Genomic DNA, 18,751 nt, shown 5'->3' with positions numbered 1-18,751 from the left:
CATACAGTTAAAACTGCCTTAAAGAACCAAATCCCTGCGATCCCCAAAGACTGAAAGCTATAATCCGCTTTTTGAAACCCAAAAAAAGAAAAATTTAGCCGCGTTTTTGCTATTTTTAAATTATAAAAAATATGTTTTTTTATTCGGTCTACAGGTTGCCAACTTGAGGTCAAGTTTGTTTGCAAAATTTTAAAGAAATTTATCAACTAAATGAAATAAAAATGGTCGTCAAATATTTTTTAAAATAAATAATACTCTTTTAGCGCCATTAGAAAGGACCATTTGATACATATTAAATATTAAATTTAAAAATTGTAGAAAAGCTTTTTAATTTTAATTTTTTTCACTTTATAAATTTTATAAATTGTACATAGTTTTAAATATTTTTTGATTTATTATAAAAATGGGAAATCTTTCAAATATTTAAAAAAAATTTTAATATTTATATATTTAACTCTACATTGCAACAAAAAATTGTTTAAAATGGTCCTTTCTGATGTCATTTTTATTTCTTCATAGGCGGAATATGAACAAAATGTTTGCACAAAAGTTTTCTGTACAGAGTTTTCACCGTACTTTGTAGTACGTTTCATTAACTACTCGAATTTGCTATAAGTTGTTTGCTAGAGAGCCCAGAGGAATCGATAGAAACAGCTGTCGTTGTTAGGAAGCGTCACTAAATCTAATTTATTTTAATCGATCTTAATGACATTTGTTGAAATTATGTGCCAAATAGGAAGACAAATGATCTAGATCACTTTTAGATTAAAGATGCACATACATACACTTTTTTAAACTTTAAATTGCAGGGTATGCAAATATTATTAAAAAGATTGTGAAATGCTCTCTTAAGCTTAGCTTGACACTATCAAAGTTTCTCTTTCACTCTCCGTGTGTGTGTGAGTGCGACTCTCTTGCATTTACCTCACGTGCGAAATTCTCTTATGCTCTTCATCACCCACACTGACACACACACTCACACACACAGGCTCATACAGGTGAAAAATGCTTTTGCCTCATTTGTCAACATTGCAACGTTGCGATTTTGACATCAGTTTTTCTTCCATTTTTTTTGAGTGATCTTTCTTTTTAAGCGGTTTCTTTTATTTTATTTTTAAGTAAAACATAAATTAATTAACTAAAGTAAGATATAGAGCGGCCGCCTTTTTTTGTAAATTTAGTTCAATTAGTTGAAAAATGCCGCACACGTTTTCACTTTTTGGTTTTTGCGCTTTAAAAATTTCATACACAACAAAATTTTTGCTAATTTCCCCCAAAAAGTGCCTTGAGTTTTTACACGTTTACATACAGACAAGTTATAGTAGATATATAGATATTTTCTTGTATCTTCTAGATAGAAAACAATTCTATATTTAAACAAAAATCAAAATGTTCACGGTCATAGAAATTTCTCTCTCGAAACTTGTCTTTTTCGTTTGGGTTTCTTTTGCGGGTTTTTGTAATTTGCAAATTTTTACCCTTGACAATTTAATTTTTTCTTTTTTTTTTTGGGGAGGGGAAAGAGTTGTTGTTGTTTTTACACTTGACACTAAGAATTACGTAAATTCGCCAAGAGTGTCTATAGTTTGTTAGTTGTCCATTAATATTGAGGTTCATTTGATGCCAATTTACGTAGGTTTTTGCAAATAGAAAATGCGCATAAATTTACATTCGCATTTTAACACCAGACAGACCAGAGACTGAATTAATGTTTTAATTTTTTTTTCTTTTCTTTTCTTTGATTTTAAAAATAGTTTTTGTTTTTTGCATTAATTTATCGCGCGACACAGAAAAAACTCGATAAGGTTTTCGTTTTACCGGAACTGGTTAACAGCAAGAAAAAAAAAATTATAAAAAACAGACGCTAGCTAAATCTAAAAATAGTTAAAAAAAACAGCAACAAAACCAACCAAATTTTTCATAGAAATTTGATAAGTTTTTTTTTTTTGATAAATTATTATTAACTTGTCACTGAATTGTTGTGATTAATTTTTCTGCACTTCTAAATTACACTTGTTCGTCTTTGTCATAGAACCGTTGTGAGAGTGCTGTGATTGAGTTATTACCTTTTTAACAAACTACTAAATGTGATATCCACTATTGTGGCACTGAAGCACGAGATTCGAATGCGCAACGTTTATATAGCGGGCACCAATTTCACAGAAGCTTTTTTTTTTACACTCACTGTCTGTGTGTGCGAGTGTGTGTGTGGAGCGTTCGAATGAACGGTAAAACAGGCGCTAGCAAGAAGAGAGCACAGCGTTCGCGCTCCCTCTCTGTGCCTCTCTCTCTCTCGCTGTTTCTTTTGTGGGGGGCCTACGACTGCTCAGCTGAGCAGCAGCGAGAGAGCGAGTAAGGAAATGCCCCAAATGAGTCTAAGAGTTTTGTCATGGCTCGAAGGTCGAAAAGAAGGCATGAATGGAGCGTTACCATAGATAGAATACAGACACGTTTGAGCAAGTGAGTGTGTGTGAGTGTGGGACGCCGCCAACATTAGACGCCGCCAAGTGCAGAACTTGTGTTGTTGTTGGAGTAGGTGTGTTTTTGTTGGTGTTGTTGTTAGGCCGGCGCGACACTGCCATATTTTGGATGCTGTATTTTTGTTTTCGTGTCCCCCTGCCCTTCGTTCCTTCATAACGATGACGCATTTTTTTTTTTGGCGACCTAGTGGCACCGTCTAAACTATGTGTATATGAATGTAAGTACACACATACAATCATAGTGCAGACAAAGTAAACCAAAGTTAAAGGGCAATCAGCTGTTCCATAACGGGTTTTAAGTACCAATCGATGTAGGTGAAGGATTTATTGTAAAATCAATCAAAAAAGTTCCAGAAAATTCGCAAAGTTGTGTGTGTGTGCTGAAATTGAAAACCTTTCGATAATCATTTAAATTGAAACGAGTTTTCTGTATAAACATTCGACTTACGCACACACATGTTTCAAACGTTTCAATTTTAAGACAAGACGGTAAACATTTACAAAAAGTATCGAAATTTCTACAATTTTACGACAACAAATTGATCAATAGAATTCAATACCAAAGAAAATAGAAATTTGTAACATAAAAACAAATACAAAACGTTAAGAAATATAAGCGTGACCCAGGGTGGAATTTGTAGGGTAAAACAGGGGGGGCTAACGCGATAACGGCAAAAATCAGGCAAATAATAGGGAAAAAGGGTAATTTTTGAACATATTTTGAAAATTTGTTTCAAGTGTTTGCCAAAAATTTATCGCCCCGGACGCCATACAAGCTTCTCCCCATCTGTGACTGCTGAGTAAAGCGATATTTTGACGATTATGGGTCAAAAACCAATTCAAAATAAATATGAAACTTTTCTATTGGTGTGAAATTAAAACCCTTTGTCTAGGGCACTTGGAATTCGTTGTGGCAACACCATTTCTTCCTTTTGCGTGCCACAATTCTTTTATTTTTATTGATTTGTTTTGGCTGCTGTACTGCTTTTGTGTGGTTATGTTTAATAGCCAATTGTTTCATACATTTGTGGTGATGATGATGATGGTGATGCTATATCAATTGATTTTTATTTACACATATTTTCAATTGAATATTATTAAATTGACTTTGGGAAAGATGCGCGTGCAAAAACAAAAAAAAAAAAAAAAATTGGAAAACCTTGAAAAACATTTGGCGTGACTTTTTGATTGTTTGATTAAGATTTTTGGGGGCCTGACGCACGTAGCAATACACTTATTGATCAAAAATTGTGTCCCCTTTACTTATACGATTACGGGCCCCCCCAAAGAAGCTTTTCACAATTTGCTTGGGGGCTCGTCTTTCTATTTCATAATGTTGTGTTCACAATAATAATGACACTCTACCCATGATAATCTAAAACGATTGTAGCCATGAATTGGCACAAACTTCCAAGTATGTACATATTTAAAACAAAAAAAAAAGCTAAAAGCGATATATCTGCATTAATGGAAAGTTTTTGTTTTTTGAATCACGATTTTTGTCCGTCATTTGGCCTCGATCGAAATCAGCTTATGGATCAGTCAGTACGAACAAAAAGTAAAAACAATGTGCAAATATTTTTTCGATGTGATATCTAAGGGAAGGTCACACACAAGCAAAACTTGTTTTGCCCCCCTTCAATTATTTTATTGTAACTGAGTGCAATGAACTCTGTTTTATCCATGATTAAAATTTGGGGTTGTAAAATGAAGTTGACTCAGCTAAGGGCAATTCCTCGTGGGGGTTTCTATGGGCTCATTTCAAGGTCATGCATATCAATCTCTAACTAGATAGTAATAGCCATTATCAATAAAATGACATTGCTGTTTGAACGGTTTTTTTTTAGAACACCGTTATGACGCAACCATCAAATAGCTTTAACGTAATTACTGTACCTAGACAAAACAATCTAACAATTTGCAGTACTGAAAGCGAGCATTTCCTCTTTTTTTTTTTTTTTTGCTATATTTAGAGCACCAACACTTTGAAAGGGTTTTGTCTGGCTGCCAGAGCAACAAAAAGAGACGAGCCCCCTAAAGAGTAGTTCCACGAGTGGAGGGGGGGTGAGAGAGAGAATGAGCGAATGAAAAAAGAGAATAGTGCAACAGGCGCAGCCATCTGTATGCGCCTGCGCACGTATTACCAAAAATGCTGATGCAACTGCCATTTATTGCGTCAGACAAAGTATGAAAAAAATTTCTCTCAACCCAAAAACAGAACTCAACACAAATGCTGCAAATCCTTACGTGGAAATTAATTTCAATTACTCCCCCCGAAAAAAAAACCATTAAAAGCTCATTTATCTAATTGATGTTAAAGTCATAACGATAAAAAACCAAAGAGGGAGAGAAACAGACCAAAGAGAGAGCCAAAAACCAGTTGACCTACGTGAGAGTCAGAGAGTAGACCAAAATATATGCCCCCAACTGCTCACACACACACACCAATGCAAATGATCGACAACTGTTGCGCTCACACAAGCCACAGAGAGAGAGAGTGAGAGAGCGAGCGCGCGCTCTCTTGGCGTTTTTTTTTTTTAGTTCTTTTGCTTGGCGCTTTGGCGAGTAAAGCCAAAAATGCTAATTTTAGCAGTCACACGAAATGTTACATATACAAATGTACATACATATATACATATATATTTATCTATACATATGTTTCATTAAAATTAACTCAAGCATGTGATGCCGACAATTCTTTTGCTCACGAGCCAACCATTTTGTAGATATGTATATTTTAAACAAATAAACATAAAGTATGTACGAAAATATTTATATGTACACACATAACACACATGTGTGTGAGTGTGTGTGTGTATGTATGCCGAAGTGATGACGTTGATGGAGCTCTTTTTGGCGAAACCAGACGAGCCTCCAACTCACACACACACACACATGTATGGGAAACGTTCTGAGAAACCAGCAAGACTTGTACACATATACAATACATACACATAAATGCACATACATACATACATATTCCATATCTATACCGTCAATCAAGCTACTTAGTCTTACAATTAGTTGGCCATTTTGGTGATACAGTAATAACCCACTTTATACCAGAAACACATTTCAGAAAACAAGCACACCAAATGAAATTGGTTAAATATTATTAAAAATTTAATAACAACTTTTTAAGCAAAATGTATTTTTATTTACACTGGAAACAACGAATTTGGCTTAAAGAGGTTTTCCACTTTAAACACAGAAAATTTGGGTAATTTATGAGAAGAAAACTTAACTATAGGTAAAGTTTTCCAAAACAGATTTTGAAGAAATGAATAAATTATTTACTGATCCTTAAGAGTCGAAAATTTCAGGCACAGAAATTGGCCAAACACAAGAAGATAGATATACCGATAAACTAGAAAGAGATAGATATACCTATAAACTAGAAAGATTAAAAATTTATAAAAATAATTCACCATATTTTACATACAAAACACTTTCTGTTATTATTCTATTCACTCGAATACAGAATTGGTTTTTGAGTTTGAGTAGTAGAATAACTTGATTAATGATGTTTCAAGAAAACCAGATTATTCCGACAATAGGCTGGTTTTAAGATGTCTTCAAAACAGCTTTCAAAATGTATAAAACATACAGACTTACAGAGTATTCAAAAACGTATAATCCATTCCAAAATTCAGATGTTCCAGAAATTCTTGAACACCTCCGCATAGGTTTCTGGGAGCCCAATTACTGAACTCGCGTTAGGATGCGGCCAAACAAATAATCTACTAACTCTTGGGCTTTGCCAGACACACGCATATCCTGACAGATATAAGCCCCGCTTGGTATTCTACAAATCCAGCAACACTATATCTGTATGGGACTCGGAATGGATGTTTACGGGCTGCACCTAACATACCCTAAACGTTATTAAACGTCTTAAAAGACTCACCCCATAGATCCCTTAAGGAATTTAGAATTTCAGATATAAATGTCGCACACAATGACGTATCACTGTATTCCGAAATTCAAGCTAATCACAGAGAATAGCAATAGGTTTTTCAGTGACGAACACTCGGAATGTGGTATTTATTGGCGCAGTTTTTCGTACTTTAAACTTTGCAACCGCAACAGCTAATAAGACAAAAATAAAAAACAAAGAGTTGTTAACTAAAAAAATCAAAGAAAAGCTCTTGAAGCTTTAAGATTTTAAAGTGATCGTTTTGCTGTGTGTTTTATTTTTGCAAATGGACTTTACTTTTCGGTTGTGTTTTTATTTTTTACACTATATTTATACCACACGTGCTTTCGTACAATTGACGCGGGGGTGGGGCAATATACAGGTCGCTTGGTAATTATGGCTAAAATGGCAAAACCAGTGCCCTTCACTCAAGGTCAAAGACGACTCTCTCGCTCTCTCTTTCTCTCTGTTTGTTTTTTTTTTCTTTCGTTCTCTGACCAGTTCAAAGTTATTCTTCCCGCTTGTCTAGTATGTAGCGATGCATGTATTAAAAGCTCTTTAGTTTTCAATGTCTACATTTACTAATTAGTCATACATATGTACAATTTAGTTAATAAAAAACGAAATGAATATATTAACATATTTAGACGGTGTCTGGTTTTTGGCTTTTGTATTCCAGACACAATTGATCGAGAGTGAGTTAAGAAATGAGAAATTGTATATAGATAGATAGATTCTGTTGGAACTATGAACTATTGTATCATCTACTGAGTGACGTACGAGAACTTGGAAATATTTAAAATTTCAGAGTGACTTTGTGCTTTTCGGTTTTAACAAATATTTTACTCAAATGTTTGTAAATACAAATGCTAATTGGTCTTTTAGTTGCTGAAAAGTAAGGGGATATAAATAGATTTGATGAAGTTTATCATAATAGTGAGTTACTCTAACATTTTAATAATTCTTAAAAGGGTTTTTTTTTTTGAAAGTGAAATTTTTAGAGTTCGAAATGTAAAATGGTGGAATATATTGCTCTAATATCACATAAAATAGTATAGTTTTATTAATAAATTGGATTTTCTTCACAGCATTTGAAAGATTGTTTTATCAGAAATCACAATGATAAATACGACTCAAAAAGGGGTCAAATGTGATCCTATAAACTGATGGGCGGAAAATGAGCTGATCTATGACTATTTCATTCAGAAATAGGATTCGAATAAGATTCGTACATGATCAGAGCTTTCTAAAACGCTAGGTGGAACTAAGAAATATTTCAACAAATCATAGAATAGCCTTTCGTATTTGAGATCAGTTTTCTTTTTGTAACAATTTAGCATACAATTTTGAAATTAAACTTTGATTGATCTTGATATAAATATGTATAGTTTTGTAGTATTTATTTATTTATTTATAATTAATTGTAAATTACACTCAATTTTCTTATAGCTACTAGGCCTTAAGCTAATATAATTAATATACTACCTATTGGGTGATTGTAATTATACCTTATCGGTTATGTTTTGGAACTTATTTTTAGTGAATTTAACTTCAAAACCTAAAAAAACATATTGTATTTGCATTTCGTGTTTTTTCTGTATTTTTAAGAATCTGGAAAATAATTTAACAGTCTTAGGTGTATTTAAATGTGAATTTGGTTTCACAAAACAACAGTTTGGAAATATATTTTGTCACATTCGCATCAAGAAATTTGTGATTTATACACATAATTTCGCTATTTTTAATTTAAAACGACTTACTAAGACAAAGCGATATATGTATTTGTATATTTAAAAGAAATACATTTACTTTACTCTTATGTATAATGCAATATTATTAATATTATTTTAAAGTAATTTTTCATCAGCATGTTAATTATTAATTCGCCTAAACTGTTAATTATCATAGCCTAGAGAGGAATTTATTTTTCTTGTTTGGTAAATTCCTAAAAGTAGATAAAGCCAAAAATCTTTCTAGAAATACATATAAATGAATGCACTCAACCGTGTGGGAAAAACAAAAACATTTGTTTATTTGTTTTTGTTTTTATTATTATTATTTTCTTCTTTTCGTAATAATGTTTACAAAATAATTGAAATATTTTTTCATACCAAGACGTGAAAAAATGTTTTGTAAATTTAAAAATACAATTTTTGCCAATTTCGTTTGTTAGCCACGTGGCAGGGAGCAAAAAAAAACATTTTAGGATATTGATGGCAATTGGCCACGGAGTAGAACATAGCCTCGGTGGCGCAGTTGGCAGCGCGTAAGTCTCATAATCTTAAGGTCGTGAGTTCGAGCCTCACCCGGGGCATGTAGATTTTTTTGGCTAAAATGAAATGATTTTCTTTTTTTTTTTTAATTTTTTTTTTTTGCATCTTCTTATCTGCATTTTTATTCAATTAGAAATGTTAGCAGTAGCAGTAACAAAAAATGTCATATTAAATAACCATGTCGTGCAACTAACTAACTTTAAGCGGCACCAGTCAACAGTTGCCAGTTGGCTTATTACGATTACATTTATTATATTTTATGGGCCACTTTTGTTGTAACATTAAATCAGTTGTTACCTTTATAGTGTGCAATTACCTACCTGGAGAGGTGTGTGTGTGTGTGTGAGAGAGAAATTGTCATTACAAATGACATTCACACTGGTTACCCACTCCACATCTGCCTTAGCTCCCAATGGCAAAACAAATATTGCGCATTCGTCTGGATGATGATGATATTTCCCCATGGATAAATAAATGCTAAAAACCGTGTGGAGAAGTGCTTCAACAAGTCAATATTTGTCCACAACCAAATCAGGTGAACGAATGTCATAGAAGGCTTTGGATAGTTTACGCATCCTAATTAAAACTAGTTAAAACGAATTATTTTCTGTTTAAGAGGAGCCGACCTTTATATATCCTTGAAAAGCAAAAAGAATTTAGTGCATTCTAAAAGAAAACAAAGTAAATTTACCAAATGAAATAAAGGTCTATGATCATCCCGTAGCTGGATTAAAAGGACTTTTAAATGAGAAATTTCTTGTTAATGCAACGACTTTGATGAGGTGTCGAATTTTTAGAAGCTATATAAGAGAATTTCTTTTATAAAGAAACGAAATTATTCCATGGGAGTCATGACTCCCAATCCCCGTTGACTATTATCGACAAATCTGAGCACTATATTTGCCACCTAAAAGACATGTCGTAGGACATTATGATGTTAAAAATCAATTAGGCATACGAATAATAGGAAAAAATTAGTTTTCATAAGAGTGAGTGAGTTAAAATGTTCAGCTCCCTTTCATAAATGATTGAACTGGTCACTTCTTAACTTAATATTTTTTTTGTATATTCCATGTCCAGTTACTAACTGGCTTACTTCTTTAATTGTTCTCTGACTTGTCCTCTTTATTTTGGAGTCCCTGACAGAATATAGAGATAGAGTCAGTTAATGTCTGAACAATTAAAAAAGCGAGTCATTAGGTAAAAAAGGGCATGGGTGAGTAATCGAATTCGTAAGTCAAAATCCCAAGGGTTGCGCTTAGAGCTTTATAGTGGTCTGGCAAGAGTTTTACCAATAAACCCAACTAAACTAAAGAATGATGAAAGATGACTGCTCTGGATGACATACATATGATTGCTATTCCCTTGAAATCTAGAAGATATTTGTCCCAAAAGGAACCATAATGCATAGCATACTGGATGCTAGGGCTGGCCATCTCGGAGTAGACATATAAATAACAACTTTTCTCAAAAGAATAGCAAGATTTATCATTGAATAGAGCAAAATTAGTTCAGTAATCCAATTATCCAATTAAAATGTTATCCTTAACATTTTAGTGACTCAACAGTATTAGAATCTCCTGGATCACATGGCCTCGGTGGCGCAGTTGGCAGCGCGTAAGTCTCATAATCTTAAGGTCGTGAGTTCGAGCCTCACCCGGGGCATGTAAATTTTTTTCTTGAAATTTTGATTTCAACTTCTTTTTTTGCCGAGTATAGAATAAAGATGAAGCGGTGACTAAAAGGCCATAGCGAATCTAAATGTTCCCTTAAATCAGATAAAACTGAAAAAGCATTGTAAAAGATAAGTGTAAAAATTTAATTATACATTCAAAAATCTTATCTTAAGCAAATTCGCAGAATGCAAAAGTTGAGGGAACTTCCCAAGAACTTTCGTCTTATCTAATGACCAAAGAATTCAAACCTCTTTTATGATATTCCCCTTAAATTATGCATAAGTATGGACTCTTATTTCAGCTTATCTTTTTATCGTCTGCCAGTTGTTAAATATAATGTGATAGCTTTTAAGTGAATTTTGCACGTGTAAAGTGTGCCAAAAAGAAGCAACTAAAGTGCAAAACAATTGAAGCAAGGTCAGCGGGACGTTTCGAGGGGGGCTATCGGTTTACATGTCTTGCACAGATAAAGAACCAATTTTCGAGAATCAACATTTGTATGGAGTAAATATGCAGTGAATCAAGACTGTTGAGAGTGCGGAGATCTCTTTTGTTGTATATATACGAGTACACAAACATATATCTAGATGTCTCTTCCCTTGGATTGTTTATGGACCTACATCGCGTGCATTGTGTGTCTCGTGAAGTCCTAAATTTAGCACAAGTGGAAATTTTTCATTCATGGAAAATTCCCAGGGACCCACCATGCACACACACACACAGACACACGCACACCCTGAACCTGTGTGTGTTCATGCAGAAGTGCAAACATTTAAAAGGCGAAACCGAAACATATTGAAATTTTCCATTCATTTGCGCCTGATCAGGCGCCTTTTGAACGACCGTGTGCCAGCCTGCAATTGGGGAGCTTCTCGATCAGCGTCTTCCACACATGCTCCCTCTCTCTCTCTCTCCCTCTTGGTCTTGTGATCGTTGACTCACTTGTACTCACACGCATTCATTCTCTCTCTCTCCTCGTTCTCCCTATGGTTCTCTTATTGAATTGATTTGTTGAGTAAACCGAATCAATTTCAAATTAACCAGACATAACGCTCACCAATTGCTCCTCTAGAATATGCCAGAGTAGCTCGGACTGCGGAATGATACACTACATTCTCGTGATCGTCCATGAATTTGACTTCCCTTGGGTTTTTATATGACATACATATGTAAATCTAAGCAAATCCAATCTGGAGTGGAAGCAAAGAAATTTGTAACTCAAATCGATTTTGGAGTTCGATTTTTGGTGCATACATTAATTTACGTATGTATGTATTTGAATCGTTTATAAATCGAAATATCATTGTATGCTATGGACATAAAGATTTGTTTGGCTTTAAAACACAAATTAACGATAAATTTTGACCGCATTGGTTTATTTCTTTTTTAAAAATACCTCAATATAGTACCCCATCCTATATTAAGTTTTCTAGTAAGTTTTTAGTTCGAAAATTCATTTTTTGGAAAGGAAATCATAAAATGTTATTTTTGAGAAAATGTGTTGAGTCCCCTTTGATTTGCATGTGATTTTTTAGAGAAAATGTTTGAAAAAATTACATTATTAATATTTTTGTTTACTGCTTTTAAAAAGTAAAGAGCTAACGTTGTAATTGTGTAATTAATTTAATTTGTAAAACATTCATATTCGACAAAAATTAAACTAAATAAAAAATAAAATCTCTCAAAATCTAAATTTTGAAATCTATTTCACATAATAGGTATTACCTATATATAAAGTTATTTAAAATAAATTGTATTCAAAAAGTTTATGCATTTTTTGTTTTGTTTTTTTTTTTCATAATTTTGATCATGTAAGAAATTTTGGAACTCTTTACATTTCTAATGGAAAATATAATTAAACATATCAAAATCAGGAATAAGCGAAAGTTATTATTTATGTACTGAAAAATATTTATACATATGTATATATATTTATTAGCTTACTTTTATAAAAAATATTTTTTTTTTTTTTGATTTTCCATATTTTCTCATTCGACTAATCTCTATAAAAACTAATTTAAAAGAAAAAATTATCAAATTTTATTAAACTCGACTTTTTCAACTTAAAATAAATATTATATGTAGATATAAGCAGCCTCTCCAAATGTTAAAAAAAACTATTAAAATTATTAAAAAGTAATAATATTTTTTAAGTTTTTCCAATGAAATTGTTTGATCAAAATGTTTTTTGCCTTTGATTATTACTCGTTTATAGAATGATCTCCATTGGAATTGTAAGAACAGTTTCCAAAAATATAATTTTTAAGGCAGAAATAATTAGTTTCTTGATCTCAGTTCATTTTTTCGAAAACTTTTCAATTCCTAAGAACTTATTTGATCAAAATGTACTTTGCAATCGATGATCACTCTTTTATAGAGTGATCTCCATTGGAATGGTTTTATTTGTTGTGTTGTCTAAATATGGCTATTTTGATCGAAGTATCGGAAGTGTTCTTCTGTTAATTTTTCTCTAAATACGTCAATGTACAATAGAGAATGTGTACTCAATTCCACTTCTTCACTTTGGAAGGGTGAAATTAACAGTAAGTCACTAACAATCACACCTTTTGGCACCGTTTTTGATATTTGGGTCACATGTGTGACTTTTGACAATGAATGACACAAGTGCAAAATGTACTTTTTTTTTGGCGGTGTCAACTGATCGATCGATTAGTTCGATTATTTCGCATTGAGACGAATGAACATATCCGTTTGAGATATTCGATTCGATCGATGTGAGATAGTGCATTCAAGACTCTTTGCTTAACTCTTTCTTCTGCTGTTGCCGAAGATGCATTTAAGAGCACAACAATTAGTTGGTGTGAGTGTGGTGAGCAGAGCCTCAGCTGCTTTTGGGGGCACGTTCGCGATGATCGTTGGCAGCTGTGTGGACAGCCAGGCCCCCCGTGCATGACGTCACGTAGCGACACAACTGTGTTGTGTGTGTGCGCTTCTGTCTGTGTGTGTGTGGCGAATCATGCAACGTGTTATGAGTCGCATGGGACATGTGATCGATATGGTCAGATATCTAGACGATAAAAAAACAATAATCAATGAATACAACACTCAACAAAAAGAGCGCCAAAGAAAAAGAGAGAGCAGACGAGAGAGTGAACTTTGGTATGTGGTGGAAGCTTTTTGTTGACCTTGAACTTTTTTTTTCACAATTTCCCCCATCAGACACCGCCAACTTACGTAAGAATGCATCAGACAGAGAATGCCGTAAGTTATTTGCATTTGCCGGAGACAAATGCCGCCGCCCAAGTCAATCGGTCGCTCAGTCAGTCAGTCAGTTCAGTTCAGGTAGTTAGTCAGGTGTTTGAAACTGGAATTTTAATTATCTAGCTCTAAATGTCTGCCTCAATCGGCAGACTTGTCTTTTAAATTGTGAAGAGAGGGAGAAAAAAAAAGTTAAATTAAATATTTGTCATGCTTGTCAAGCAGGTTTCCATCTATGTACCTGTTCCCAATGCCCTTCAATATTGGTTCATACCCTACCATTTGCGAACTTGAAGTGCAGAATGAAACTCATGTCGAATAGGAAAACATTTCAGTTCAAAATATTTTCATTCATACAATAAATAAAAAAATCAAAAGACAAAGTTATACATTTTTTATTGATAGTTTTAAATTAAGTAACTATTGAAATTGCTTTTAAATAATATTTGGGAGCATTAAGTTTTATTATTTTCAATTAAGAAATTGCTTGAGTCAAGACTGAAACGTTTTTTGAATAAAAATACATGATAAAGTAGCATTTTTGTTAGAAACACTTTAAAATTAAAATATTTAAGAAATTTCTTGATAAATAATTATTGTTGATTGTCTTTTTCAATGTTGTAAAATTTTTCAAAAGATTGTAAAATAATTGTATTTGAAAAATTTGTTGTTTAAATAAATTTTTTAACACTTTGAATTGTCAATGTTGACCGTTTTCAATCGTATTTTAAGCATTCAGATGTCTTTTAACAAGAATTAATGAGTCTTGCTAATATAAATGGCAGGAATGGGATTTGAAGACATTTGCTATATACCATTCAGACAAAGAAAGGCGCCATTTCTTAAGAATTTTTTGAGTTCGAAAGCAATTTTCAACTCAATTAGAGTATATTTTTGATCTATTCTTTTCAGCAAAATAAAACATATATATTTTGCTTATTTAACAGTTTAGGTTAATTAAGATTACAATAGGATCAAGTGTTAAGTTGATTCAATAGTTGATGCCATTTTAAGTACCTAGTGTTAAATGATGGATTGAATAGAAATTAGAACAAGTTGGTTAAAGTAAATAGTATTATTTTTATCTTTGTGTTAATTAAGCGCACAGGTCATCTATATAGTCGACCTAAGTGAATTCCAGAGATTGGATAATCAAAAAGTCACCTGAGTTTTAGTTTAAGTCTGAGAGGTGGTCTGAGGGGGAAACAGATCGTTCGAGTCATTGTCACGTTTCATTTGTCTGTGAGTCTGGCTGAGAGACAATATAAAAAATTAACCTGTTTTCATTTTTTATTTGTAATATTAAATGTGGTCGACTGTCGTTACACATGGATGGATGTCTTTCAGACAGACAGACAGACATACACACCCTCTTCCATTGTGACCCCTGACTTGACTCCCTGATGACAATTAAAATAATTCCGAAGAAAAAAAAACGTTAAGTAAATGACGCACTGGAAATGCACTTAAAAAACTTCCACAAGGCACTGTGGCTAAAACCTCAAATTGGCATAACCGACAGCCCTTAAAAACGTCGCAAAAAAAAAAACAAAAACTAAGAAAGCCAAATGTACGCTAATTAAAATTGTGTATGGAAATATTTGGCAATAAAAAGCAATTTTTATGATGATTGATTATTAGTTTTAGTTTTTTTTTTTTTTGCTTGAGAAAGTTCTACTGTAGGAAAAGTATATATAGAACTTTGTGAGCCGGACAGGCCCCCACAACAGGCCCCAATAATCAATCGAGCCCTCTAGCAAAAAATTTCCATCGTTAGAATTTCTTTTTTTTTTTTTTCGACGACAACGACGACGATCGTAATTGTTTATTGACTTGATTGACTTTAACTTGCCCAGACAATAATATTAATAATAATAATGATGATGATGATGTGGATGTGATGGCTGAGGACGATGATGATGAAATTTATATGTAAATTGAAAGCATTGACGCCATTTTATTAGAAATAGATAGACAATAACAAATATGTATATGTCTGCATTTGTTTTTACTGGCTTAGATCCTAAAGACCCAGTTATTAACTGGTTCAGACAATAGATAGACGCATTTGAATAGTTCACACTCACACACACACACACACACTCATTCAATTTTCTCAAAAAACACCTGTGTCAATGTGCGAGGTATACCGTAAGCGTAGAATGTAAAATCCAAACGATAAACACCCGCTGGCACGGGCATATTGATTTTTGTAAAATCCAAGGCATATTTCTCCACCATCATATAACTCTGAAGACGAATTAAGTACAAATTAATATCAATAGATAAGACCCGCCATACCTCTTACCTCTTTCCAGGGACATGAGTGATTGAAATTGCTATGCATTCGTATGGCACCAAAGATAAATCTCTCGAACGACAGATCATAGTTCTTTTGGGCTGCCATCAGTTTGCAGAAATCAAAGTGAACATTGTAGAGAAAAGGTCGATAGCCATCTGTGCGTTGAAAGCATTGCAGACGACATGTGAGATTCGTGATGGGTAACTGCAGCAGATTGACCTTCAACGATAGCTCCACATAATTGCGTCTCACTACCTTCAAATGGCAGTATTCGTATTTCGTAAAGCCATTGGTTGTTGGCAGATCCTTACATTTCACATTCGTAAACTTTAAAAGACGCACGCTCTAGCCCACAAAGGGATTGAAGAAGGATATCCAATTATTATCCTGGTAAAAGAATACACAATTTATTACCTACCGCTATTTCATTGAGTGAGGCACAGAGTAATATGAACGATTGTAGCAAACAAATTGAACGCATTTTTGAAACTGTTTCTCAATAGCAAAAGGTTCATCAAAATCACCTTTGAGGTTCATTACTTTGAAATAAGAGTAATTAAATAACGATTTGCAAGCTGAAATAATGGTGAAATAATTATTTAAAACGAAAACAATTTAGCATAAATAATAATTTATAATCTATAATATAAATATAGACAATATTCGATCTAAAAACCAGGGACTGCAATAAAAAAAGTTCTATATTAAAACTAAAAAATAACAATTAAATCACAATTTTTAAAAGTTTATTTTTTTGAAATATTTGTTTCAACAAATAATTCATTATAATAATGTTTATTCCTCATATATTGCTTATATATAGTGGTGGTCACTAGATTAGAACGATTTTCTTTTTTGAATAAGTAACCTAATTTTTGTCGGAAATCACTAAATTTCAAAAGCCAATAAAGTGCTTATATAGTGAGCCGCCTTTCCGATTCTCTTGTGTATATATGTATTTACATAAGTATTATTATTATTATTCTTATATACGGTTTACTTATAATAATTTTATTAGTAAAATTAGCTTAGTGGCTGCAAAGGCCTTATAACATATTTATATTGAGGAAAAAAGTAAAATTACAAATAATTATGTATATATTTACAATGAGAGATAATACATATATAGTTGGTTAACTATTTAGATGAGCTCGTAAATGTTAGATGATTTTAAAAATTGAACGACTTTGGATAGGTTTTCAAAGGTTGGGTTAAATATGGCTGAGAGTGGGTTGGATGATGGGAAAAGGGATTTTCTAAGGTAGGATGTGGTTAACAGAAGAAACAGAGTTACAATGTTGGCATAAGTCGGTGGTGGTGGGGTTGAGGTAGGAATGGGTGAGGTTTGTGTGTCCAAGGCGAAGCCTAATAATTCTAACGAGGTCTCGTTGAGACAATTGTCTGTAAGTAGCGTAGTTGGTTATATTGGTTTTTGTTGTGTTATTAGATTTATAAAAGTTGTTTGTTTTTGAAAATAGTTTTAGTCTAGTGAGATTACTTACTTTTATAATTTATTTCAATAAGCCTGAGACATTATAGTTTTATGTAAATATAAGGGGGAGAGTGCTGGCTGTTTTGGCCGCCTCATCGGCTTTCTCATTGCCCAAAATCTGGCAGTGACCGGGGATCCAGATTATTTTTAGTTTATTTGGGTGGCTTTAGAGAGTCTGTCTAATTTGGAAGGGATAGAAAAGGGATAGTTTGGATAGACGAAAGTGAATCAGTACAGATGGCAGTTTGATGTGACAGGACTTTGGCTAAGTTGTTTGCGGAGAAGATTGCTATAATTTCAGCGGAAAAAATACTGCTATGCTTTTGTAAAAGGTATTGTGTTGTAGAGTGGTTGTTGACAACACTAAACGATGTGGACAGATTTCATTTTTTGGAACCGTTATATATTATTTTTGTCTTCTAAAAGTTCTCCCCAAACTTAAAATCTTACTTACAATTAGCCACGGATTAAACACTAATTAAATTACTAGTTTTCTTATTTTTCCAAGAACTTTAAAAACCTTTATCATCATTACGACTAATTGTATTAGACTTAATTTGATCAAAATGGTAAGACTATTTTATATATTTTTAAATACACAAACCGAATAAGGAAAACTTTTTACTGAAACATAGAAGTGAAATATTTCAGTTCTTACAGACATAAATTGAGACTAGAGCTGAATAATTTGTTAGCCAGTTTATCATATTTGCACATATCAAGTTAAAACTTTTATATCTTAAAACTTTTAAAAGATCGTGATATTCGTCCCACTCGTATGTACTCACAAATGAATATGATAAAAGTCCCTGAAAGTATTATAATTAAAGAAGTTCGATTCATTCCTTCTTATATTATATATTCCTAGGCTTCAGTTATTGGTACCAAATATTAGTTATTAGCAAATTAGTTGAACTCCCAAGATCATTAAGCAAAGTTGAACGATCTTTGTGTATTAACCAAAACGCATTTTACCGATTCAAATATATTTCACCTGATTTATTTCGTGTAATTCTTGGAAAAAATATGTTAACAATTTCCTGTTGTCGTTTGGTTTTCAATTACCAATTACAATACAACAAAAAGGAATTACAAGAAGTGAAGACAAAAAAAGTGCATAAACCAGTGAAAAATAAATGGTATGACAATTTCATATTTTTCACACCACGAAATCAAAAAAAAAAAAAAAAATTCTTTTTGACTCATTCAATGGCCGAGAATTGGAAATTTTGTCAATCTCAGCAACGGCCAACGGCCTGGGCTGGCCTGGCAGCCAAAGCGGCGTATACTTGATGCCGAAATGACGACGCATTTACAGTATTCTTGTTGATTATCATTACAATTTCAATGTACATACATAATTTTGCTAACGCGATCATATTTCGAAATGTCA

The 18,751-nt window shown here is 32.9% G+C and overlaps 2 protein-coding genes and 2 non-coding genes across 6 annotated transcripts in view; 3 read left to right on the top strand and 1 right to left on the bottom strand.

Moving 5' to 3' along the window:
- LOC26529403 (RING-box protein 2) overlaps window positions 1-18,751 on the top strand; it is a 29,926-nt gene that overhangs the window by 9,694 nt on the left and 1,481 nt on the right. The window contains exon 3 of one of the 3 annotated variants that reach the window (XM_047009737.1): window positions 7,485-7,716. The exons of the other annotated variants lie outside the window; for them this stretch is intronic. Within the exon in view, the coding sequence (XP_046865693.1) occupies window positions 7,485-7,519 (35 nt within the window). The 3' untranslated portion in view covers window positions 7,520-7,716. Of the gene's footprint in view, window positions 1-7,484; window positions 7,717-18,751 lie in introns of those variants that run through there. 3 annotated transcript variants of the gene reach the window in all.
- Window positions 8,638-8,710, top strand: Trnam-cau. Its single transcript has one exon. It is a non-coding gene; the product is annotated as a tRNA-Met (tRNA).
- On the top strand, window positions 10,262-10,334 carry Trnam-cau. Its single transcript has one exon. It is a non-coding gene; the product is annotated as a tRNA-Met (tRNA).
- LOC6643379 lies at window positions 15,655-16,347 on the bottom strand. Its single transcript, XM_002066072.3, has 3 exons — window positions 16,285-16,347; window positions 15,873-16,211; window positions 15,655-15,814 (listed from the first exon to the last, which is right to left on the bottom strand). The coding sequence occupies exons 1-3, from the start codon at window positions 16,345-16,347 to the stop codon at window positions 15,668-15,670; spliced, it is 549 nt and encodes a 182-aa protein (XP_002066108.2). The 3' UTR covers window positions 15,655-15,667.

Source organism: Drosophila willistoni (assembly GCF_018902025.1).
Source record: "Drosophila willistoni isolate 14030-0811.24 chromosome 2L unlocalized genomic scaffold, UCI_dwil_1.1 Seg168, whole genome shotgun sequence".
Lineage (NCBI taxonomy): Eukaryota > Metazoa > Arthropoda > Insecta > Diptera > Drosophilidae > Drosophila > Drosophila willistoni.
Note: the sequence above shows the minus strand (reverse complement) of the source record. Positions and strands in the feature narration are given on the sequence as shown.